This window comes from Oncorhynchus gorbuscha, linkage group LG19 (assembly GCF_021184085.1).
Source record: "Oncorhynchus gorbuscha isolate QuinsamMale2020 ecotype Even-year linkage group LG19, OgorEven_v1.0, whole genome shotgun sequence".
Classification (NCBI taxonomy): domain Eukaryota; kingdom Metazoa; phylum Chordata; class Actinopteri; order Salmoniformes; family Salmonidae; genus Oncorhynchus; species Oncorhynchus gorbuscha.
Window position 1 is genome coordinate 7,270,849 of NC_060191.1, and position 24,349 is coordinate 7,295,197.

The following is a 24,349-nucleotide window of genomic DNA, read 5'->3' on the forward strand; positions in this document are numbered from 1 at the left end:
AGAGATAGTGGGGAATCAGACAAACAAAAAGTGTCAATTTTGATCACTGTCTGCCAAATCATTGTAAAAAGTAATTTTATTTGGTCAAGAACCATACTATTTGGATTTGACCTTTTTATTTTCTAATTGAGTTGTTTTTAGACGTGTACCTGGATAACTTTACATGACAATACCTTCCTATAGGCATGTTTCTGCAATCACAGAGGTGGAAATTGTTCATCTATAACATTGATACCGTTCACTGAGAAATTTGATTTGATTTTCAATCTGATCAGACACATTTCCAAAGAGAAAAACTACTGGACAGTGCTGGACATGAACTGGTAAGAACCCACGTTTATTACTAAGCTGTACTCATCCAGAGAACTTGTTATGTATTATACATAGCATTTTTCAAAGAAAATGAAATAGCACCCTCATCTACAGTCTAGATCACAGACCTGATGGTTGTGAATAAGTTGTAAGAGGGAGAGATGAGCTTCTCCGACAAAACACATTACTTAACTAACCAGGTCGACCTTCTCCTATCTGCAGATATGAGGGGATCATCCCCAAGCTCGTAACCAGAAACATAGAACTAACTGACACACTGACGGACAACGAGGCTTAACCGTGGAAACGGGCAGACTGCCGCCCAAGGACACTCACTGACCCCCGGAGACGGACAGACAGACAGTCTGATGCCAACTGTCTCCGCTGTCAATCTCACGGCACAACTCCTCCTGCTGTTGCTATGGGCAACCCACCCGACCATGGCAACCAACTGGCTGTAAGTCTGGCGTTCTGGGAGGGAGAGAAAGAGAGTTTGTTTGTCATGCTATAACTTTTAAAAGATGGTGACGTGCCTCTAAATCTCTTTCTGTCGCTCCCCTTTTTCTCTTTGTCTCTCCCTTGCTGACCTTTTCTCTCTTGTCCTCTCTCTCTTTCTCCCTCCCTTCACTGTGTCTTCTCTGTCCCTTTGGTCTGCTGGTGTTTTTCTTGTCCTCTCTCCCTTCACTGTGTCTTCTCTGTCCCTTTGGTCTGCTGGTGTTTTTCTTGTCCTCTCTCCCTTCATTGTGTCTTCTCTGTCCCTTTTGTCTGCTGGTGTTTTTCTTGTCCTCTCTCCCTTCACTGTGTCTTCTCTGTCCCTTTGGTCTGCTGGTGTTTCTCTTGTTCTCTCTCCCTTCACTATGTCTTCTCTGTCCCTTTTGTCTGCTGGTGTTTCTCTTGTCCTCTCTCCCTTCACTGTGTCTTCTCTGTCCCTTTGGTCTGCTGCTGTTTCTCTTGTCCTCTCTCCCTTCACTGTGTCTTCTCTGTTCCTTTTGTCTGCTGGTGTTTCTCTTGTCCTCTCTCCCTTCACTGTGTCTTCTCTGTCCCTTTTGTCTGCTGGTGTTTCTCTTGTCCTCTCTCCCTTCACTGTGTCTTCTCTGTCCCTTTGGTCTGCTGGTGTTTCTCTTGTCCTCTCTCCCTTCACTGTGTCTTCTCTGTCCCTTTGGCCTGCTGGTGTTTCTCTTGTCCTCTCTCCCTTCACTGTGTCTTCTCTGTCCCTTTGGTCTGCTGGTGTTTCTCTTGTCCTCTCTCCCTTCACTGTGTCTTCTCTGTCCCTTTGGTCTGCTGGTGTTTCTCTTGTCCTCTCTCCCTTCACTGTGTCTTCTCTGTCCCTTTGGTCTGCTGGTGTTTCTCTTGTCCTCTCTCCCTTCACTGTGTCTTCTCTGTCCCTTTTGTCTGCTGGTGTTTCTCTTGTCCTCTCTCCCTTCACTGTGTCTTCTCTGTCCCTTTTGTCTGCTGGTGTTTCTCTTGTCCTCTCTCCCTTCACTGTGTCTTCTCTGTCCCTTTTGTATGCTGGTGTTTCTCTTGTCCTCTGTCCCTCCCTACACTATGTCTTCTCTATCCCTTTTGTCTGCTGGTGTTTCTCTTGTCCTCTCTCCCTCCCTTCACTGTGTCTTCTCTGTCCCTTTTGTCTGCTGGTGTTTCTCTTGTCCTCTCTCTCCCTCCCTTCACTGTGTTTTCTCTGTCCCCTTTGTCTGCTGGTGTTTCTCTTGTCCTCTCTCCCTTCACTGTGTCTTCTCTGTCCCTTTTGTCTGCTGGTGTTTCTCTTGTCCTCTCTCCCTCCCATCACTGTGTCTTCTCTGTCCCTTTTGTCTGCTGGTGTTTCTCTTGTCCTCTATCTCCCTCCCTTCACTGTGTCTTCTCTGTCCCTTATGTCTGCTGGTGTTTCTCTTGTCCTCTCTCTCCCTCCCTTCACTGTGTCTTCTCTGTCCCTTTTGTCTGCTGGTGTTTCTCTTGTCCTCTCTCTCCCTCCCTTCACTGTGTCTTCTCTGTCTGCTGGTGTTTCTCTTGTCCTCTCTCCCTTCACTGTGTCTTCTCTGTCCCTTTTGTCTGCTGGTCTTTCTCTGTCCTTCTCTTTCTCTCTCTGAAACCCTGTCCCCTGTGTTCTCTCCTCTTTCACCCATCATTGGCTCTTTCGCCCCTTCTCTTCCTCTCCCTCTATCCTTATCCTCTATCTCACCCCTTCTTGCCATTTATACCCTCGCTCTCCCTCAATCCCCATCTCCCCACTTTCTCTTCCTCTATCTCCCCCTCTGCCCCTCCCCTCTCTCTCCTGCATCGTCTCCTCTCCCTCTCTTTCTCTCTCTCAGCTCCCTGGCGAGGATGCCACGCTCGCGGCCCGTGTCGGGTGCTGCCCCCTGTGGGCAGCTGAGGGGACTGTCCGTGGGGCAGGTGGGGGTGTGCAGGGCGCGGGGAGAGGTCATGGAGTCTGTGCGCAAGGCAGCCGAGATGGTCATAGAGGAGGTATGAGCCTGGGGCAGAACTGTCATCGGTTGTGTTACAAAAGTAGTGAAGTCCGTGTGGAAGAGTTTCTTTAAGATCAACCATTGACGTTCTCAAGATCATCTTCAATCAGCATCATCAGCGCTGTTGTTACAGTCATCTTCAACATCATCATCAGCGCTGTTGTTATTATAGTCATCTCCAACATCATCATCACCAAAATCATCTTCTTCAACCGATATCCATATCAATCAGTGTGGAGGAGTGTCATCATTAACCTCCTCAATCATCCTCATCATTCGTATTTATAATTATTATGATCATCTTCTTCTTCCTCTTTAACCAGCATCATTAACATCCCCTCATCTGTACTCAGTCAAGTATTAAACAATTGCACCAGTTTGACCAAAGTTCACTCTCCTCAGCACCTATGTAAAATGTCTATCTGCCTGTCTATATGAACCCCGAACCCTTGGTCCCATTGGCTTGGCTGTTGGTCTGATCAGTGCCAGCACCAGTTTCGTAATCGCCGTTGGAACTGCTCCACCACCCCACGTGGAGTCAACGTGTTCGGTAGAGTCATGAGCCAAGGTGAGGACAGTAGGGCCTCTCTAGTTACCACTGGAAATCTGTGGTTGTACCACAGTCATTAACATGCTGGTAACCGTTGATTCCACATGGCTGAGATCAGAAGGACATGTGATGACATGGTAAATGACTCAATTGCTGTCTTGAACTCTTCTATAAACCAGGCACCCGTGAGGCAGCCTTTGTGCACGCCCTGTCCTCGGCGGCGGTAGCGGTTGCAGTGACGCGAGGCTGCAGCCGGGGGGAGCTAGAGCGGTGTGGCTGCGACAGGAAGGTCAGAGGGGTCAGTCCCGAGGGTGAGTCTGGGGTGTGGGCCTCTGATCCTCTGTCTACGCTTGTGTCTAGACATCGGTCTATATGTCTGTGTCTCTTTCTGTCTGTCAGTTAAACTTTGTCTCTATTGTCTTGAAATACATAATTGGAAAATGTGCAGATGCTATCAACATCTTTCTGTCTGTCCTGCAGGTTTCCAGTGGTCTGGGTGCAGTGATAACCTGTCATATGGTGTGGCCTTCTCCCAGACCTTCGTGGATGAGACGGAGCGTGCCAAGGGGATGTCGTCAGGGCGACCTCTCATGAATGTCCATAACAACGAGGCTGGACGGAAGGTAGGTGGCGGTGGGGCACTCTGATGACATCATCAATCTGCACTTCTATCATCTTTTTTCCTTGTTTCCTTTGACTTCCTGATTGTTCTTTTACATTCCTCCATCCCCAGGCTATCCTCCATAACATGCAGGTGGAGTGTAAGTGTCATGGTGTCTCGGGATCCTGTGAGCTGAGGACCTGCTGGAAAGTCATGCCCCCATTTCGGCGCGTCGGCGCCGTGCTGAAGGAACGCTTTGATGGAGCCACAGAGGTACAGCCATATATTTGGGATATCATCTTCATTATTCATTTAATAGGTGACAAACCATTGGAAATTCGTTTTTTTTACTGCTTCCAGTCTTTTCAAAATATCTAACATTCAACAAATACCCCCACTCACCCAGGTGCGTCTGTCTCGTATCGGCTCCAGAACAGCCCTGCTGCCCCGGGACCCCCAGGTCAAACCTCCCGCCGCCAGGGACCTGGTGTACCTCGCTGTCTCGCCAGACTTCTGCCGTCTCGACCCCGACAATGGGATCCCCGGGACAGCCGGCCGACGCTGTAACGGTGAGATTCAGTCATATCAGCAGCACTGGGATAAAGCTGTTTTGTATGTTCACATCCTTATTTCCTTTCCTCTACCTCGTCTACATCCTCCCCTCCCAGGCACCTCCCGGCTGGCCCCAGATGGCTGTGAGCTGGTGTGTTGTGGGCCAGGGTACCGGGCAGGCCGGGCCGAGGTGGTGCAGCGCTGCTCCTGTAAGTTCTCCTGGTGCTGCTCGGTCCGCTGCCAGCAGTGCAAGAACACAGTGATGATCCACACCTGCCGAGAGTGAACCCAGTCTATGCAGAACCCAGAGCACTGAGCAGACACGCAAGAACCTTACACCTGTCCAGACACTCTAGAACACAGCCCAGACACTCCAGAACACTACACAGACACAACACTGTCCAGACACTCTAGAACACAACACTACCCAGACATTCTGGAACACTACTACAACGGCCAGACAAGTGGAGGCTGCTGTGGGGAGGACGGCTCATAATAACGGCTGGAACAAAGTAAATGGAATGGCTTGTGTTTGATACTATTCCACTAATTCCGCGCCTGCCATAACCACGAGCCCGTCGTCCCCCAGTTAAGGTGCCACCAACCTCCTGTGGACCAGACACTCTAGAACCAGGGTTCCCAACCTAGGATGCACCAATGTTTCTTTGGGGGGGGAGCAGGACCTTCCTTGACTAGGTTATATATTTAATTGGTTATACCTATCTGAAACAACGCATCCATCTGTGAAGCTTTAGGCTAGAAATAAACGGTAAAATGCCCGAGGAAGATGCGAATATAGGAATATCTTTGGTTTGTCTCCATGACATTCAGAATCTGAGCTAAGACCTAAAGTCAAGGAGTCAAAGAAATTGGACTTTGCTTGGGAAGTAATCTTATACAATGTGTGACTCTGTCGCTATCAATTGATCTATTCACATTCTGTAAAATATAATATGTATAATTAAATTGAGGTTGATATACATTTTAATAAAACATATTTGGTAGTGGAATAACATTGTGGGAAATCGGGTGAAGACTTTATTTTCCTTTTGCTTTATTATTATAATCATTAAATAGCCTACCTAAAATCCTAGGTCCCTGAAATTAAACAAAGTTACATTTTTCAAATGTGAAAAGTGGGGCCCTGGGGGAAAAGGTTGGGAACCGTTGCTGTAGAACATTGTCCAGACGTGGTAGAACAACACTTTGATGACATGTTCTACAAAACTGACCTGACATACACTTTAAGACTCTGACAAGAACCGTGTGGATAGTATAAGCCAGTGCATTGACAGAAACCTCTGCAAGGGAAGGCAGAAAGGGTGGAATGACCTCGCCCATTACCTCTAACGCCAGAAAGTAGAGATACTAACAAGCATGGAGAAAGGAAACTCACTGCATAGAGCAATATTCACACTCCCATTGAACATACACTCATGATGTACTCTTTCAACCTAAACGGAACTATAATGCAACATTGCAAGTCAGCGTCCTACACTGTGTAGGTGATTGTCTAGATCATAATGGCACACAGCCTACAGCGAGCACACACACACACACACAATTAAACTGACAAAGCGTTTAAAGCCGAAATTAACCTCAACTAACAGGGAAATTATTACAGCCCTTTTCTTAAATGCATTTGATTTCAGTATAGTAGGTAGTTGCAAACGTTATACATTTACTGTATTTATGATTCTTGATTTCAGTGTAGTTGGTCTTTATATATTTACTGTATTTATGATTCCACTGTAGTAGGTAGTTGCAGTCTTTATACATTTACTGTATTCATGAGTCTTTTTCCACTATTCTGTCTTTTATTTATTTGTACATCAATCATCCTGTGGCCCGTCCTCCTACCCCTCAGATTCTACCAGTGAGAATACCTGTCCTCTCCCCCCCAGTCCGTCTGCATCCATGTTGCTTTAGTCCAACACTAATAAAACAATTGTGATGCATATTGCTCGTGTTCTGCAGTCGACTTGGTCAAATAAACTTGTTTTGACTACAGTTTCTTCTATGATGTGTGCTCTATACCATCATGTGAATTACACACTAACTCAATGACCAACTGTGTCAGTTACTATTTTATTAAAAACATTCTGCAATTACAAACATCCAGAAGTTGACTAGGAAAAGGTTATAATCTCACCATCATTGTTATTATCAAAATAGTACAGCTTAATGTGTTATACTATCAACCAATCACAATCAAGTTGGTAGTCAAGCAAAAAAAAGTTTTTAATTACTCCCAAAAGAATATAATATATGCAAAGAATTTCCCAAAAGAAAATTATCAAATTAATACATCATACATGACACAAAAAGAGATAAAAAATAATATATATTCAGTTCTGTGTTGCCTTCAGAAGGCAGTAAAATCTGAGGCGAAAATGCACTTGTTGTGTCCCAAAAGAAAAAGTGACCATTCCAGCATGCTAGCCTGGTCGGGAGTGGAAACAAATCTTGTGTTCTCTCCCTCCCTCCTCAAAGTAGCAACAAAAAGACAAGTGACCATTCCAGCATGCTAGCCTGGTCGGGAGTGGAAACAAATCTTGTGTTCTCCCCCTCCCTCCTCAAAGTAGCAACAAAAGGACAAGTGACCATTCCAGCATGCTAGCCTGGTCGGGAGTGGAAACAAATCTTGTGTTCTCTCCCTCCCTCCTCAAAGTAGCAACAAAAGAAAATGTCAATGAAGTGTTTCCCCAAGGCATTTATTTAATTTAAGCTAGGCACAAAGGCAACATGACGGGCGGGTAGGAGAGCCCGCCCCACAGAAGTAATGTTAGGGTATACACTTCAGATGTCTAAAGTGTATCTGGAGAAGGAGACTAGATGAAAGTTCTCTTGTATTCTTTACTTGAAAGACCAAATTTCGCTCTCCTCTCCATTTTTCAATACATATTAAGAAGGCACAGTGCATGAATGTATCGGAGTCTCGATGCCATTTCATCTCCTTCCTTTTCACTGTTTTTTGTCCTTTTTCAAGCTGTTGATCTGCTTCTCTTATTTGTAACCAACTCGCCTATTCTTAACCCTGCCCCTCTACCGCTCCTTCTCTCCTCCTCCCTTTATAACAGGACACAGCGTTTCTTGGGTTTAGTCTCAGGAGGTTCCAAAGCTGCCAGGATGGCCTCGTCAAACACATTCTTCAGCCCCCTCTGAGAGAGAGAGGAGAGAGGGAGAGTTTGCATTGACTTTTCATGGTTTATAAATGTATTCTAACCTATTTTGTGAAGTACAGCAATGTTTCAGCCACCATGGGTCCTTATCAGCTCTTTTTCCCTCTAACAATGTATCATCATAATCCTTGGCCCCTTACCTGCGTGAGGGCAGAGCACTCCACATATTTGACGGCCCGGAGGTCCCGGGCCAGCTTGTCTCCGCTCTCAGGGGACAGGGGCCGCTGTTTGTTCTTGGCCAGCTTCTCCACAGTGTTGCTGTCGTCCCTCAGATCCACCTGGGTGCCCACCAACAGGAAGGGTGTACGAGGACAGTGATGGGAGATCTCTGGAACCCACTACAGGGGTCGAAGGATACACAGAGGTCAGAGTGTGTACAGAATCAGTTCATATGCTCAATTCAAAATCATTTTTACATTTTAGTCATTCAGCAGACGCTCTTATCCAGACAGAGTTACAGTTAGATTCATCTTAAAATAGCAAGGTGAGACAACCACACACCTCAGTCGTAGTAAATACATTTTTCAGCAAAGTGAGTGCTAGTAGGACAAGACAAGTGCATGCTCTTTCTTTTTTACCCTGAGCTAGCCCCTAGCCATTCTGTTTATAGATATCAACAGAGATAGATGTAAGCCAGGAATGGGCAACTGGAGGGCCGCGGATCAATTTCCCCAAATTAGTTTTAAAAATATATATATATATTTTTTTAGGAACTCATTCGGGGTCTCAACTTACTGTTGAGAGTTACAATAGTATAATACAATATTGAAATATGGTTGTGAATCAGAAGTTTATTGTGTTATGTTAGTCACTGACAGCCACTGAATTAGCTAAGATTGGTCAATTTAGAATGGTAAATTAGTCTAGACATCTGTAGTAATCATGGCCGAATTACCAACCGGGAGGGCCCCATTAAATTGTCACGCTCACTCAGATATCATATCAAAACTGCAAACATTTCTCTCCACACTATGGCAAAGTGTGTAGAATTTAAGAACATTTGCTGTAAAACTACACGTTCTTCTCTCCACCCCATGGCAAAATTAGTAGAATTGCATGAAATGAGTACTAAAATTGTAAAATCATCTCTCTGCCCCATGGCAAAATGTATAGAATTGAAGCAAACTTAATTTAAAACTACAACATTTTATCTATACTCCATGGCAAAATGTGTAGAATTTCAGGAAATTAAACTAAAACTTCAAAGTTTTGCTCGCAAGACAACTTAGGGCCCCCGAAAGGCTATGGCTGGCTCTGACTGCATGTGTTGGAATGGATGTGGGTACACAGACCCATGTGCCACTGCGGCCCCATCAAAGTTGCCCATTCCTGATGTAAGCAATATGAGGATGACTTCACATAGCCTTCCAATGGGCTTTGGGAGATCTTCTGCCATAACAGAAGGTGAAGTGGCTAAGGAAAGGGTTCAGATCCATCATCTAGAAGTTTCTCTATGGGTAATAATACAAGGTAAAAAGTTGAGGTGTGGCGACTCAGAGACCAACACCGACCTTCTCTCGGACATTCTCAAAGGATGAGGGTGAGACGCAGGAGAAACAGACGAGGAAGACGTCCGTCTGTGGGTAGCTGAGAGGTCGCAGCCTATCGTAATCCTCCTGACCTGAGACGACCAACCAGAGGAAGAGAACGCGGTGACAATGAAACTAATGTGATATTGAACGATTTAACTGGTTGAGTTGCAATTACAAGACATGATATGTTCTCAAGAATGAACAAAAGCAGACTAGGATTGAGTTGTAGCACAGTGACTGCTTAACAGAAGGAGGTACAGACATAAAAGCATAAATTAACAGACAAAGACAGATTACCTGCTGTGTCAAAAAGCCCAAGTGTGTAGGGTTCCCCTCCGATCATCACCGTCACTGCATAATTATCAAACACCTGCACACACGAGACACACAAAATTAGTAAAAAAGTTCAAGGGATGTAACCCATCTTTAATTATTTCATGAAGCAAATGTAAATCAATAAGCTAAACGTTAAGGTGTTAAAGCCCATTCTACCCTCCCACTCAGCTCTCTGGACATCACCCCACTGACCTCCACAGTGTTCAGGGTGTGACTTGTTTGCCCCTACTTACACCCTCCCCCGCCCACCTCTTACCGTAGGCACGTATTCTGAGGGGAACTTGTTGGTTGTGTAGGAGATAAGTAGACAGGTCTTTCCTACAGCTCCGTCCCCCACCACTACACACTTTATTGTCTGCATCTACTCGGCGAGAGAGACAGACACAGATTGACAGGACACACATACACCAGTCATAACATAGAGTAGAGTTAATATCTTATGAAAGACAAAATTGAGACCTTGCTTGTAACTCCATACAATAACAGTAACTGGGAAACTAAAAACAACACAACCAGACAGAGTGGAGATGACAACAGCACCGTGATTTGCAATAACACTGTCTGCCTTGCCTGCAGCCTATTGATGTACAGACAGGTGATGTTCATGGTGTGTTAGGCTAATGCTCAAAACATTGGCATCTACTGATCATCAAACCACAAAGGACGCTTGACCGCATTTGAAACATGTTGATTGTCACTAATGGATCCTTTAAAGGGGGGCGGAACTTCTAATAGCCAACGGAAGGAGGTAGAGACAGACCGGTAAACAGACAGGGGTCCAGGCAAATCAAAATATGGCTGGACTACCCAAAAAAGTGTGTCTGTGACAAACTTGGTGTTATGTAACAAAAAGTTATTTCCAGTTACTGCTAGACAACGTTAACTTCCGCATACTTGCATAGCAAAGACATGGCAGGGAAAGGGAAGCGACATGATGTAGTCATGACTATTTGTTGCGTTTTGACGGATTTAAGATTCTAATTTCAAATCGTTACTTCTGCTGAATAAGTAGATAAACACATTAGAAACGGGTCGTCTATATCTAGCTGCTTTTGGCAACGCTAGTATTTCCACACTAGTGATGCTAGGAATTATCTTGCAAAAAAACGCTATCGTTTCCGGTCACAACTTGTAGACTTGTTTACAAGCGGTTTGTTTTGAATGTTTCTTTGCTACCTGCCAACTTTATGGCTTTTACTTTTTAATTACCGTCTTATATTTTTACCTTGTTTTTTCATTCAAGTTTTTCACCCCGGACGCTTTATCTGGACATGGTTCTACAGGACCTCCACCAGCCGAAGCTAAGTAAAGGATGAAACATCGTCTGTACCACCAATAAGTATAGATAACGTGAGTAGTATAAATCCCCTCGCACGGTCCCCTCAACCTGACAACTTTCTCAAGGCTTCTGAAAGGAAATGCTGTAGGAATGCTCAACCGGTGTCGCTCATTCAGCCGACAGAAACTTTCAACCGGTTTTCCCCATTAAGCAACGGGTCAGAGGCCGAGCCTTCTCTTGTCTCTACTCCTCCCATTACGGGGTCTGAGACGCCGAAGCCTCCCACCATTAGCTCTGACAAATTGAACACCCTAGTCATTGGCGATTCCATTACCGTAGTATTAGATTTAAAACTAATCATCCAGTGATCATACACTGTTTACCAGGGGGCAGGGCTACCGATGCTAAGGCTAATCTGAAGATGGTGCTGGCTAAGGCTAAAACTGGCGAGTGTAGAGCGTATAGGGATATTGTTATCCACGTCGGCACCAACGATGTTAGGATGAAACAGTCAGAGATCACCAAGCGCAATATAGCTTAAGCGTTTAAATCAGCTAGAAAGATGTCGGCATCGAGTAATTGTCTCTGCCCCCCACCCAGTCAGGGGGAGTGATGAGCTCCACAGCAGAGTCTCACAACTGGTTGAAACCGTTTTCTGCCCCTCCCAAAATATAGAATTTGTAGATAATTGGACCTCTTTCTGGGACTCACCAGAAGCTCACCACTAGCTGGAGGGGTGCTCTCATCTGATCTATGAACATAGACAGGGCTCTAACTCCACAATGAGATAGGGTGCAGACCAGGCAGATGCTAGTTCTAGGTCCAAAGAAAGAGAGAGATCTTTTGGATCTGACAATTCATCTTGACGGTTGTACAGTCGTCTCAAATAAAACCGTGAAGGACCTCAGCGTTACTCTGGTTCCTGATCTCTCTTTTGACGAAGATAAAGAATATTTAAAAGGACAACCTTTTTCCATCTTCGTAACATTGCAAAAATCAGAAACTTTGTCAAAGAATAATGCAGAAAAATGTATCCATACTTTTGTCACTTCTAGATTAGACTACTGCAATGCTGAACTGTCCAACCACCCGGATAAAGCACTAAATAAACGTAGTGCTAAACACGGCTGCTAGAATCTTGATTAGAACCAAAACATTTTATCTTATTACTCCAGTGCTAGCCTCTTTACAATGGCTTCCTGTTAAGGCAAGGGCTGATTTCAAGATTTTACTGCTAACCTACAAAGCATTACATGTTGGCTTGCTCCTACCTATCTTTCCGATTTGGTCCTGCCGAACATACCTACACATACGCTACAGTCGCAAGATGCAGGCCTCCTTACTGTCCCTAGAATTTCTAAGCAAACAGCTGGAGGCAAGGCTTTCTCCTATAGAGCTCCATTTTTATGGAATGTGAGAGATGCAGACTCGGTCTCGACCTTTAAGTCTTTATTGACTTTAAGACTGATCTCTTCAGTAGGTCCTATGATTGAGTGTAGTCTAGCCCAGGGGTGTGAAGGTGAACGGTAAGGCACTGGAGCGACGAACTTCCCTTGCCTGGCCGGTTCCCCTGTCTCCACTGAGATTTTCTGCCTCTAACCCTATTATAGGGGCTGAGTCACTGGCTTACTGGTGCTCTTCCATGCGGCCCCTAGGAGGGGTGCGTCACTTGAGTGGGTTGAGTCATTGACGTGATCTTCCTGTCCGGGTTGGCGCCCCCCTCGGGTTCGTGGGCTATACTCCTTGTCTCAGGGTAGTAAGTTGGTGGTTGAAGATATCTCTCTAGTGGTGTGGGGGCTATGCCTTGGCAAAGCGGGTGAGGTTATATCCTGCCTGTTTGGCCCTGTCTGTTGGTATCGTCTGACAGGGTCACAGTGTCTCCCGACCCCTCCTGTCTCAGTCTCCAGTATTTATGCTGCAATAAGTTTGTGTCGGGGGGCTAGGGTCAGACTGTTATATCTGGAGTATTTCTCATGTCTTATCTGGTGTACTGTGTGAATTTAAATATGCTCCCTCTAATTCTCTCTTCTCAGAGGACCTGAGCCCTCGGACCATGCCTCAGGACTACCTGGCCTTTTGACTCCTTGCTGTCCCCAGTTCACCTGGTCATTCTGCTGCTCCAGTTTCAACTGTTCTGCCTATGGCTATGGAACCCTGACCTGTTCACTGGACGTGCTACCTTGTCCCGGACTCTCTCTACCGCACCTGCTGTCTCGAACTCTGAATGCTCTGCTATGAAAAGCCAACTGACATTTACTCCCGAGGTGCTGACCTGTTGCACCCTCTACAAACATTGTGATTATTATTATTATCTGACCCTGCTGGTCATCTATTAACATCTTGGCCATGTTCTGTTATAATCTCCACCTGGCACAGCCAGAAGAAGACTGGCCACCCCTCAGAGCCTGGTTCGTCTAGGTTTCTTCCAAGGTTCTGGCCTTTCTAGGGAGTTTTTCCTAGCCACCGTACTTCTACATTTGCATTGCTTGCTGTTTGGGGTTTTAGGCTGGGTTTCTGTACAGCACTTTGTGACATCGGCTGATGTAAAATAGGGCTTTATAAATACATTTGATTGATAGTCCGCTGGAAGCCAGAGGTTAAATAAAATTATATTTAAACTTACCCTGCCGATTGTGCTTAAGGTTAAACCTTATACTGGGGGAAATTGAGAAAAAACATCTAATTGAACAAAATAAACATACTTTCCAAAAGTGGGTCTGTTGTAGACCCACTTCCTCTGCACTTACTTCATCCTCTGCGCTTACTTCATGTCGGTCCTTCTGTAGCTCAGTTGGTAGAGCATGGCGCTTGTAACGCCAGGGTAGTGGGTTCGATTCCCGGGACCACCCATACGTAGAATGTACGCACACATGACTGTAAGTCGCTTTGGATAAAAGCGTCTGCTAAATGGCATATATTATTATTATTTATTATTATTATGTCAAAATAAAAGTCCTGCACGTGTGACATACATGCACACAAAAAAAGCAAGATCTTGTTGGGGATTTTTATTTTGACATGTAAGCAGAGAGAAACTGACCTCGCCGAGGAACTGCATGGGTCTGTAACAGACCCACATTTGGAAATGCTGGTTAATTAAACGTTCCAATAGATGTATTTTTTTCTCTAACAAATTCACCCCTTGCATAAGGACAAAGCTTACAGACAATCGACAGAGTAAATTGAAATGAATTGTATTTATCTTCTGGCGGACCAGCCAGGTTTTTTGCAAGCTAATTCCCAGCAACGCTAGCGTTGCTAAAAGCAGCTTGTCTATACCTAAATATGTGAAAGGAAATGGCATTGCTTATGAATAAACAATCATATGATTGAGTGTAGTCTGGCCCAGGAGTGTGAAGGTGAACGGAAAGGCTCTGGAGCAACGAACCGCCCTTGCTGTCTCTGCCTGACCAGTTCCCCTCTTTCCACGGGGATTCTCTGCCTCTAACCCTATTACAGGGGCTGAGTCACTGGCTTACTAGGGCTCATACCGTCCCTAGGAGGGGTGCGTCCCTTGAGTGGGTTGAGTTACTGATGTGATCTTCCCGTCTGGGTTGGCGCCCCCCCTCTGGGTTGTGCCGTGGCGGAGATCTTTGTGGGCTATACTCGGCCTTGTCTAAGGATGGTAAGTTGGTGGTTGAAGATATCCCTCTAGTGGTGTGGCGGCTGTGCTTTGGAAAAGTGGGTGGGGTTATATCCTTCCTGTTTGGCCCTGTCCGGGGGTGTCATCGGATGGGGCCACAGTGACTCCTGACCCCTCCTGTCTCAGCCTCCAGTATTTATGCTGCAGTAATTTATGCATCCCGGGGCTAATGCCAGTTTGTTATATCTGGAGTACTTCTCTTGTCCTATCCGGTGTCCTGTGTGAATTTAAGTATGCTCTCTCTAATTCTCTCTCTCGGAGGACCTGAGCCCTAGGACCATGCCTCAGGACTTCCTTTCATGATGACTCCCCAGTCCACCTGGCCGTGCTGCTGCTCCAGTTTCAACTGTCCTGCCTATGATTATTATTATTTGACCATGCCGGTAATTTATGAACATGTTCTGTTATAATCCCCACCCGGCACAGCCAGAAGAGGACTGGCCACCCCACATAGCCTGGTTCCTCTCTAGATTTCTTCCTAGGTTTTGGCCTTTCTAGGGAGTTTTTCCTAGCCACCATGCTTCTACACCTGCATTGCTTGCTGTTTGGGGTTTTAGGCTGGGTTTCTGTACAGCACTTTGAGATATCAGATGATGTACGAAGGGCTATATAAATAAATTTGATTTGGTCAAACGACCAATTAGTAGAGGAAAAGGTGGACCTGCTTGTCTAAATACACTCATATTTCCCAGAAAAATGCAAGGACAGCAAGCATGCCATTGCATAGCTACAGATTGTTACACCAGATAATGTGATTTAACCATAGATTTTGGGGATCAATTCCTGGGAGTTACAGGTTAGGTACTGTTTGGCGTAGCACAGAGAGTTTTCGACCAACCTTAATTTGGCAACACTAAAATGGCGCTATCCACATTACTTTAATAACTGAGCATTTTCTAAATTCAAACGCAACACCTGCAACTGAACACAGTCATTTTAAAATATACATGTTTGACCGAATTGACAACGAAGTTTGTAAAGATTATATCATTAAGTTTGGTCAAATTATCTGCGCTAACGTTTCAGCATACAGTAACCTGTAACTCCGGGTAATGGATACCAACAATATTTGGTTTCACACATATTGTGTAACAATCTGTAGCTAGCCATTAAAGTCTCAGTCTAAAAATGAATGTGAAAGTTAAACCTTAGAATTTGCTCTACACTGTATGAAGTGTCAGGCAAAAATGTAGCAATACTTTCATACCAAACGTTGGCTACTGGCTTTCGGGAGACACTGACATGAAGCATACAGCTAGCCAAATAATTATGGGTAAAGTTAGATTGTCATAAAACATTGCCGATAGTTGGCTATTTTGTACAGTCCAAAACATTCGAGACTGAGACTGCAGCATATCATGAAACTTTTCAAAGTTATGACAATGCGGGTTGGCTGGCAAGCATTGCCCCTCGGTTAGCCTGTGATTGCTAATTTCCTAAAAAAGTCGCTTATGGTCGTTAACGACAATATAACAATTCAACGTTTCTTACGTGAGTATGGACTAATGTATAACGATGGACGAATCTATACTACAACTGTCTTCACATTTATTCAACTAAAACAATTTAATTATGCCCGTTTTCAGAAAAGTACTCACCGTTTTTCTCCGGCAATTAGGCGTTGGTTACATCCGGGTTTGACTAGACCACTTCTGCGCAGCTGCGAGCGAGGATCCCCCCCGGGTCCCTGTGACAGTGCTGCCATCTACCGACACAATAGAGTAATAAATACAATCCAATCTAATTGTATGGTCGCATACATATTTAGCAGATGTTTTAAATGCTTATGTTCCTAGCTCCAACAGTGAAGTAGTATCTAACAATTCACAACAATACACACAAATCTAAAAGTAAATTAATGGAATTATATAAATACTAGGACGAACAATGTCAGAGTGACATTGACTAAAATACAGTACAATACAATATATACATATGAAATGAGTAGAACAATATGACGATGACTTGCAAACATAATATCAACAACAAATAAATCAACTTCATAAACGTGACAATCGAAAGGGTGGAATGGACTGGAGTGAAAACTGAACCACGTGAGGATAGGAGTACAGTGGAAATGCACACCATCTAAAACCACAAAAAAACACTACAGCTGCACCATTGAGAGCATCTTGACTGGCTGCATCGCCGCTTGGTATGGCAACAGCACCACCCTCGATCGCATGGCGCTACAGAGGGTGGTACGGACAGCCTAGTACATCACTGGGTCCGAGCTCCTTGCTATACAGGACCTCAATATAAGCTGGTGTGAAAGGAAGGCCCGGGAAATCGTTAGACTCAAGCCACGTAAGCCATAGACCTCTCTCTCTCTGCTTCCGCACGGCAATACGTACCAGTGCATCACGTCTGACACGAACAGGTTCCTGAACAGCTTCTATCTCCAAGCCATAAGACTGCTAAATAGCTAACAGAATGGCTGCATAGACTATCTGAGTTTAACCTTGTATTTAAAAAAAAAAGTTTTGCACTGTCTCTATGCACAGTCACAGTATTATACACACTAACTGACACTCCAACACACATATAACATGCACACACATTTATACTGACTTTAGACAGTCTTGATACCTATTCACCTTACCCATATACACACAGTGCATTCGGAAAGTATTCAGACCCCTTCACTTTTCGCCCATTATGTTACGTTACAGCCTTATTCTAAAATGGATAATTAAAACATGTTCCTCATCAATCTTCAAACAATACCCCATAATGAAAAAGCGAAAATAGATTTTGATGAAAAATTGAAAAAAAACAAATACCTGATTTACATAAATATTCAGACCCTGCTATGAGACTCAAAATTGAGCTCATGTGCATCCTGTTTCCATTGATCATCTTTGAGATGTTTCTACAACTTGTCGTAAATTCAGTTGATTGGACATGAATTGTAAAGGCACACACCTGTCTATATAAGGTCCCACAGTTGACAGTGCATGTCAGACCAGAAACCAAGCCATGAGGTTGAAGGAATTGTCCGTAGAGCTCTAAAACGGGATTGTGTCGAGGTTCAGATCTGGGGGGGAGAAAGGTACCAAAACATTTCTGTATCATTGAAGATCCCCAAGAACACAGTGGCCTCCATATTTCTTAAATGGAAGAAGTTTGGAACCACCAAGACTCTTCTTAGAGCTGGTCGCCCGGCAAAACAGAGCAATCGGGGGATAAGGGCTGTGGTCAGGGAGGTGACCAAGAACCCGATGGTCACTCTGACAGAGCTCCAGAATTCCTCTTTGGAGATGGGAGAACCTTCTAGAAGGACAACCATCTCTGCAGCACTCCACAAAGGCCTGTATGGTTGTGTTGCTAGACAGAAGCCAATCCTTTGTAAAAGGCACATGATGGCCCGCTTGGAGTTTGCCAAAAGGCACCCAAAAGAACTCTCAGACCATGAGAAACAAGATGCTCTGGTCTGATGAAACCAAGATTGAACTCAGTGGCCTGAATGCCAAGCGTCACATCTGGAGGAAACCTGGCACCATCCCTACGGTGACGCATGCTGGTGGCAGCATCATGCTGTGGGGATGTTTTTCAGCAGCAGGGACTAGAAGACTAGTGAATAATTATTATTCAGATTTTTTAAATCCATATTAGAATAAGGCTGTAATGTAACAAAATGTGGAAAAAAGTCAAGGGGTCTGAATACTTTCCGAATGCACTGTGTCTACCTCTATCACTCCAGTATCCCTGCACATTGTAAATATGGCATTGGAACTTACCATGTATATATAGCTTATTACCTTGTGTTCTTATTTTTATTTCTTGTGTGTTTTTGTTCTAGTTTGTGTTATCTTTAGTGCTACTTTGATATTGATCAGTGCATTGTTGGGTTTGGTGCTGCAAGGCATTTCACTATGCTTGTGCATGTGACATTAAAACTTAACTTCAAAAACATATTTGACAGTTGGCACAACTTTTGAGCATGCATGCATGCAACAGCAGTTTGATCCTCAAAAGCAAGGCCTGTAGAGAGCAGTGTTCGCACATTTCTGTCACTTCTGGCAATATTTTGATTCCTAAAGTTGTTTCAGAGTCTTGTTTTAAAATGTTCTGTTTTTACAGTCATATCAAGGCAAATCTTTAGAAAAAAAGATATAGTTGATTGTGATTTTAAGCTCTATATAATTTATGTCACCCAGTGACATAATGACACCCTCTCACCAGCTCTTTTTAGTGACATTCAATAGAAAAATTACATGTTTAATGTAAATAGATACCAAAGAAGTGACATTGGTTGACAGATATTACACATTAGCAGGGGTAAGGCATGTTGGCCCTTTTGCATTCTATCCTCATTGACGACGAGCCTGCGTCATTTCCGGATGTTGCCCCCCCCCCCCTTTTTTTATTGACATTTCGCTTAACTCTAGCTTGCGGGCTACAGGCGTTTTGCAGGGTCATTTGTTTTTTTATTCGGTGACATTTAGCACCACGGCTTCTGAACGGATAGGTGCATGGTTTGCACAAAATATAGGCGTTTGTAGGTGTCAGGTTGTTGGACAATTGTGGAGACATCAACAGCTTTCTTCCTTTGGATTCCTGACGTTTTGGCTTCCTTTGTCAGCTTGACTTCCGTTTTCATGTGCAATCAACAGTGGAAAAATAGCTAGTTAGCTATCTTGCTAGGAAAACCCTAGTCAATGTTTTAAGTTGTACTTAGGCGTGAACAATATAAGACGTTCTATCTGCAAATACGTCTGCTTTAAGGTGCTAATTTCCTACGTTGGTTTGCAAGCTAGTTTTCAGGCTAGTTTCCTTACACTGATGCTAGCAAGGATAGCTAGCTTGCTAACAATACTGCTGCACATTTCTCACTATTGTCCGTCGGTACGCTGTACTAGAAGTGTCGAAATACCTGAATGAGAGGTCGTAAACTTACTGTCCTCTTACATAATTTTTTGTACTGAGGCCCCAAGAAAGTACGTTTTTAGCTAGCCCCGGCTAGCTTAATTAGCTAACCAAACAAAACACCATGTTTCGATATTTAAATGACGTGGATGACAACCCTTACATGATGTGAGTATCGTATTGCCTCTTATCCAAGCGAACTGCATGTCTTGCTTTTATACCCACTTGCATGCATCAACCCAGTCGTCGTTTGTTCTGAGATTTGAAGGCCTAATCTCCTGCCACCATGTGTATTAGTTAACTACATACACCACATAGTGAGTGGACCATGATCCATCCAATCCATGATATAGTTATCTCTAGCTTATTCTTTTTTTTTTTTTACATAAGTATGTGGTTACACCTTATATCCTCATTCCATGATGAGTAACCATGGTCAAGAGTACACCTGGAAACCGGTGGATTTCTCACCTGAGTTTTCATAATGTCAGCAAACCCTTACCTTATTCACTGCTGTGTGCTTTTTCATGGTCTGTATCCTCAGTGAGATAAATAATATATGTTTTGAAGGGATCCATTTGCAGCCCAGAGGCAACAGATGAGGAGTCTGTTTGGGTCGTTTGGCTACGAACCTTTCCCCCTCAGCCCTCAGATTCAGCCTCCCCGTGCACCCCACCTTCAGGTGTGTGTGTGTGTGTGTGTGTGTGTGTGTGTGTGTGTGTGTGTGTGTGTGACTACTCTGAGTATCAATAGTAAGTGTGTGATGTTGGGTTCAATTCCACTTCAAATTTAGTCAGTACAGTACAATTCAAATTCTCTTCAATGAGTAAACATTGGATTTGGATAACTTTTGAATCGACTAATTAAAATGGAATCGACCCAACCCTGGTATGTATACAGCACAACACACCATAGCTATTTCTCCTTTGATTATATGTAGTGTAGACTCTAATTTTATATTACTTCATGCCATACTGCATTGTTACTGCATATTTGTTGTCTGCTGTAAAATAACCTCCTACTGCTTTTCAGGCTGGAGCCCTGCAGCCGTTTGGAATGATGGGAATGGTGAGTCCTTGTCCCTGCGTGTTAAGATGTTATCTCTGCCTCTTAGAGCACAGAAAAGCACCCAAGGCCCTGTTCCAATACATTCAAAACTAATTCTCAATTTCAGAATCAGATAACTGACTTCCTCATGTGTTCCTTCCCTAGGGGGGAGGCTTCATGGACATGTTTGGGATGATGGGAGGAATGATGGAGAACATGGTGAGTATTTCCAGAGATATTCCCTCACCTGCTTTCCCAGATCCAGATCAAACAACATGTTCCTGAGCTGGAGATTCTCTGCGTCCAGAAAAAAAAACACATTTTAGAGTTAACGTTTTGTGACCCAGCAACAACTCTGTCTAAAGCAAAGACTCAACATGAGTTCAGTGGTTGAAACTTAAACATAATCCAGCTGGACAAGATGTGTTATCTTCTTTCCCTTTAGGACAGAATGTCTGGTTCGCCAAACTGTCAGACGTTCTCTTCCTCCACAGTCATCTCCTACTCATCCTCAGACATGGGAGCCCCTAAAGTCTACCAGCAGACCAGCGAACTGAGGACTGCACCTGGAGGGGTAAGAGCAGGCCAAATGACATTTACTACTGTGATTGCATGTACATTTTTTCAGTGGGGTTTTACAATGCCAGTCCTCCAGAGCTACTGGTCTCTACTACCAGCTCCCTGCTAAACACTACCTCCTCCCCTCAGATTCGTGAGACGCGCCAATCGATGCGTGACAGCGAGAGCGGCTTGGAGCGCCTGGCCATTGGCCACCACATCTGGGACCGCGGTCACGTGATGGAACGCTCCCGAAACCGCCACACGGGTGACCGCGAAGAACGACAGGACTACATCAACCTGGAGGAGAGTAAGTCACAGAGCTACATGTGCTACTCACTACGGTTCTCCAGAATCAGTATGCCCATACCCATGTTTCTAACCCTCAAGTAATAATAAACCATTTGCCTTGAGTAAAAAAGCACATGAATGCTTAATGGCTGTATTTGCAACTGTTTGTTTCCATTGCTAGACTTGCCTGGTTAGAGGTACGTCTGGCCAGGTTTCTGACCCCCCCCCCTTCCCTCTCTCAGGTGAGGCTACTGCCTTCGATGAGGAGTGGAGGAGCACAGCCGGAAGGTACCCTCCCCCAAACGCACGGGGGATAGACTACGGCCGGGACAGGAGGGCAGGGGGCCAACAGCTGGCCCTCGCTGCCCCACCCAGCTCCTCGTCTCCGCCCGCCCCTCGCCATGAGTCTCCCAGACACCTCCCACCTGCAACTCGCCCCCGCTACGACTGGTGAGAGGTAGGAGGAGCATGACCTGTGTATATCTGTGTTTGTAAAAGTGTGTGTACTGTGGACAGCACAGTTCCAAATCAATTCCTGTATCCTTTGTTGATCTGAAAGTAGTAGATAGGCATCAACCCTGGTATAGGGTCTTTGCTTACGCCAATCCCGATCCTGTCCTTTCAAATCCACTAGGTGAGTCAATAAGGTCCAGGGAACAGATGAGATGAGTCTGGACCTTGGCCTGTCCCACTTGTTAGCTTGTCTAGGCTCAATGGGTGTATCTCAATAGTCTACAGTGGTTTACGTTACAGCACTCCTCCATCTGCTCTGACATTAAACAAGTGGACATGCAAAAACTCAGTCCCAGTAAGGATCCTCCATATTGCTTTTGACATAACCAGTGTTTTCAGATCAGTGTATGAGAGGAGACAAGAAGCCACTATGACAGTCGAGATCCACATCACCCACTGATGTCATGTGTTCTCTCCTGCCAGGGGTCAAAGGTGAAAGGTGAGCAGAAGGATGGAGGAGAGGATACCGAGGGGATCTGCCTGATGCTGTGAATGGAGGGAGAAGAGGGTCACGACTGACCGTCAAGATGTTTGATATGATGGGACTGTCTATATATAAACTATACATTTAACACACACACACACATCAGAACCCAACACACTCAATACCTGCAATTATGGTTCAACCTCTCTGCTGTTACCGTTCACATACACATGTACACACATGATTACACACATTCAAGTTGTATATAGAGCCACCCTCCAACTTCACATGTGTTAATTTCCCACCTCACTATATAAATATATATAAATTGCCACACTACATACTACACATGTGCTGTACAGTCCATATATGTTTGTGTAGACACTAGTGTGTCTGTGAATTGAATTGTATACTGTTGACTAATTAAAATAATTAATGAAAACAAACATTAAATATTGTTAGATAATTGCACACTGTGTTGTGGTTTGTCATGGAATAGTGAGTGGATGGGTTATGTTTTTAGAACCGGTTTTGACCTGACGAGGACTGCCATTACTGAAGGTGGTACAGGAGAAATGGAGTTTTCTGGTGTTTTTATGTCTTAATACAGTCATGTGTCTGACATCCCATTTCCATGTAGGGAAGTAAACTGACATTCCAACAATTTTCATTGTTGAAAAGCCATGAGAATTGGAATTTAAGTTTAATTCCCAAATAGGCACAATTGAAGTGGTATTGGTCCCAACCCTGGTGCATGTGAAAATGTTACTTGGTTGTATTTTTGTTTAGCTGTTGAATCTGTTCAATATTCAGCATGTCTTTCCATCCCAACACTTAGTTTCTATTATAAATGCCACAGTAAATAGTGTGTCTTATGGCACAGTCCATCCCTTCATACATACTCCCTCACAAATAAACACATTCACATCCCTACACACACTCTCTTGTGTGTGTAAACTCGTGCTCTCACTATCTAGTGTCAGAATAGCTGCAGATGGTCATATGACATCCAGATGGAACACACCAGAGAAGAAGCCAATCAAAATCCTCCCTGCCCTCTGCCCATTCTGTGGCACATTCCCTCTGGATTTGTCTCTTCCCCCCTCTCTCTTCCATAATTGTCACCATCTCTGAGGTTCCATCTGTATTTTATAGCTGCCTTGTGTGCTTTATTGTTCGTTCTCGATCTTTCATCTCTATTCTGTTAAATGCTACCCATCACTAGTTAGTTGGCCCTGGCCTTCATTCACATACAGTGCCTTGCAAAATCATTCAGAGCTTTTGGATTGCTTCACATTATGTTACGAATTAGAATTGATTGATTTAATTGTCTTTTTTTGTTAATCTACTCAAAATACTCTGTAATGTCAAAGTGGAAGACAAATTCAAACATTTTTTAAAGATGAATAAAAATGTGATAACTAAAATATGTCCATTGCGTAAGTATTCAGCCTATTTGTTTATGCAAAAGCCTAAATTAGTTCAGGAGGAAAATGTTGCTTAATAAATCACATCATTTACATGGACTCACACGCTATGAAATACTATGGGTTGACATTTTGTAATGACTAACCCTTCTTCTGTCCCCCGTTCATACAATATCTGTAAATCCCCTCAATCAAATATTGAATAACAAGCTCAGATTCAACTACAAAGACCAGGGATCTTTTTGAAAGCCTCAAAGAAGGATAGTGATTGGTTGATGGATAACAATAACAAATCAGACATTGAATATATCTTTAAGCATGGTCAAGTTAATAATTATGCTGTGGATTATGTATTAAACCACCCAGACACCTCAAGATCGACATCCTTCTGAACTGAGGTGCAGGACAGGAATTAAACTGCTCACTGATGTAACCATGAGGCCATTGGTGATTTTAAAGCAGTTACAATGGATGTGATGGGAGAAAACTTAAGATTGACTGCACATACTGGGGAGTTTTTCAGGATAAAAATAAACAGGATGGAGCTAATCACAGGCAAAAGGAAAACCTGGTTCAGTCTGCTTTCCAACAGACACTGGGAGAGGAATTCCCATTTCAGCAGGACAAAAACCTACAGGCCAAATCTACACGGGAGTTGCTTACCAATAAGACAGTGAATATTTCTGAGTGGCCAAGTAACAGTTTTGACTTAAATCTGCTTGAAAATGTATGGCAAGACTTGACAATTGCTGTCCAGCCATGACCCCCAAC

General features: G+C 44.1%; 3 protein-coding genes across 4 annotated transcripts; 2 read left to right on the forward strand and 1 right to left on the reverse strand.

Moving 5' to 3' along the window:
• The first annotated feature begins 548 nt into the window (after positions 1-548).
• On the forward strand, positions 549-5,143 carry LOC124005200 (protein Wnt-4-like). The gene is made up of 8 exons (XM_046314208.1): positions 549-769; positions 2,619-2,772; positions 3,258-3,342; positions 3,504-3,646; positions 3,813-3,947; positions 4,058-4,198; positions 4,332-4,494; positions 4,594-5,143. The coding sequence occupies exons 1-8, from the start codon at positions 681-683 to the stop codon at positions 4,761-4,763; spliced, it is 1,080 nt and encodes a 359-aa protein (XP_046170164.1). The 5' UTR covers positions 549-680; the 3' UTR covers positions 4,764-5,143.
• Positions 5,144-6,546: 1,403 nt separating this feature from the next.
• LOC124005201 (cell division control protein 42 homolog) lies at positions 6,547-16,105 on the reverse strand. Its single transcript, XM_046314209.1, has 6 exons — positions 16,048-16,105; positions 9,784-9,888; positions 9,489-9,561; positions 9,171-9,280; positions 7,800-7,997; positions 6,547-7,638 (listed from the first exon to the last, which is right to left on the reverse strand). The coding sequence occupies exons 2-6, from the start codon at positions 9,886-9,888 to the stop codon at positions 7,549-7,551; spliced, it is 576 nt and encodes a 191-aa protein (XP_046170165.1). The 5' UTR covers positions 16,048-16,105; the 3' UTR covers positions 6,547-7,548.
• A 2,703-nt stretch (positions 16,106-18,808) lies between these two features.
• On the forward strand, positions 18,809-22,622 carry LOC124005269 (myeloid leukemia factor 2-like). Of its 2 annotated transcripts, none has more exons than XM_046314369.1 (8): positions 18,809-19,486; positions 19,889-20,000; positions 20,351-20,386; positions 20,531-20,584; positions 20,811-20,939; positions 21,074-21,233; positions 21,457-21,664; positions 22,151-22,622. In XM_046314369.1, exons 1-8 carry the CDS (start codon positions 19,443-19,445, stop codon positions 22,161-22,163), a joined length of 756 nt encoding a protein of 251 aa, XP_046170325.1. In that variant the 5' UTR covers positions 18,809-19,442; the 3' UTR covers positions 22,164-22,622. The 2 variants fall into 2 exon arrangements, with proteins under 2 accessions (XP_046170325.1, XP_046170326.1); XM_046314370.1 differs by having other exon boundaries at positions 18,810-19,486; positions 21,457-21,671.
• Positions 22,623-24,349: the final 1,727 nt, after the last annotated feature.

Bases quoted from the DNA above. Each gene is read 5' to 3' on its own strand.
- LOC124005200 (XM_046314208.1), top strand. From the start codon at position 681: ATGCCAACTGTCTCCGCTGTCAATCTCACGGCACAACTCCTCCTGCTG. The intron at 3,647-3,812 runs GTGTGGGCCTCT...GCAGGTTTCCAG, and splicing joins GTCCCGAGGGTGAGTCTGGG to TGGTCTGGGTGCAGTGATAA. The intron at 3,948-4,057 runs GTAGGTGGCGGT...CTCCATCCCCAG, and splicing joins ACAACGAGGCTGGACGGAAG to GCTATCCTCCATAACATGCA.
- LOC124005201 (XM_046314209.1), bottom strand. From the start codon at position 9,888: ATGCAGACAATAAAGTGTGTAGTGGTGGGGGACGGAGCTGTAGGAAAG. The intron at 9,562-9,783 runs GTAAGAGGTGGG...TCGTGTGTGCAG, and splicing joins CCTCAGAATACGTGCCTACG to GTGTTTGATAATTATGCAGT. The intron at 7,998-9,170 runs GTCGGTGTTGGT...CGACCCCTGTAG, and splicing joins TTGAGAATGTCCGAGAGAAG to TGGGTTCCAGAGATCTCCCA.
- LOC124005269 (XM_046314369.1), top strand. From the start codon at position 19,443: ATGTTTCGATATTTAAATGACGTGGATGACAACCCTTACATGAT. The intron at 20,387-20,530 runs GTGAGTCCTTGT...TTCCTTCCCTAG, and splicing joins CGTTTGGAATGATGGGAATG to GGGGGAGGCTTCATGGACAT. The intron at 20,940-21,073 runs GTAAGAGCAGGC...TCCTCCCCTCAG, and splicing joins TGAGGACTGCACCTGGAGGG to ATTCGTGAGACGCGCCAATC.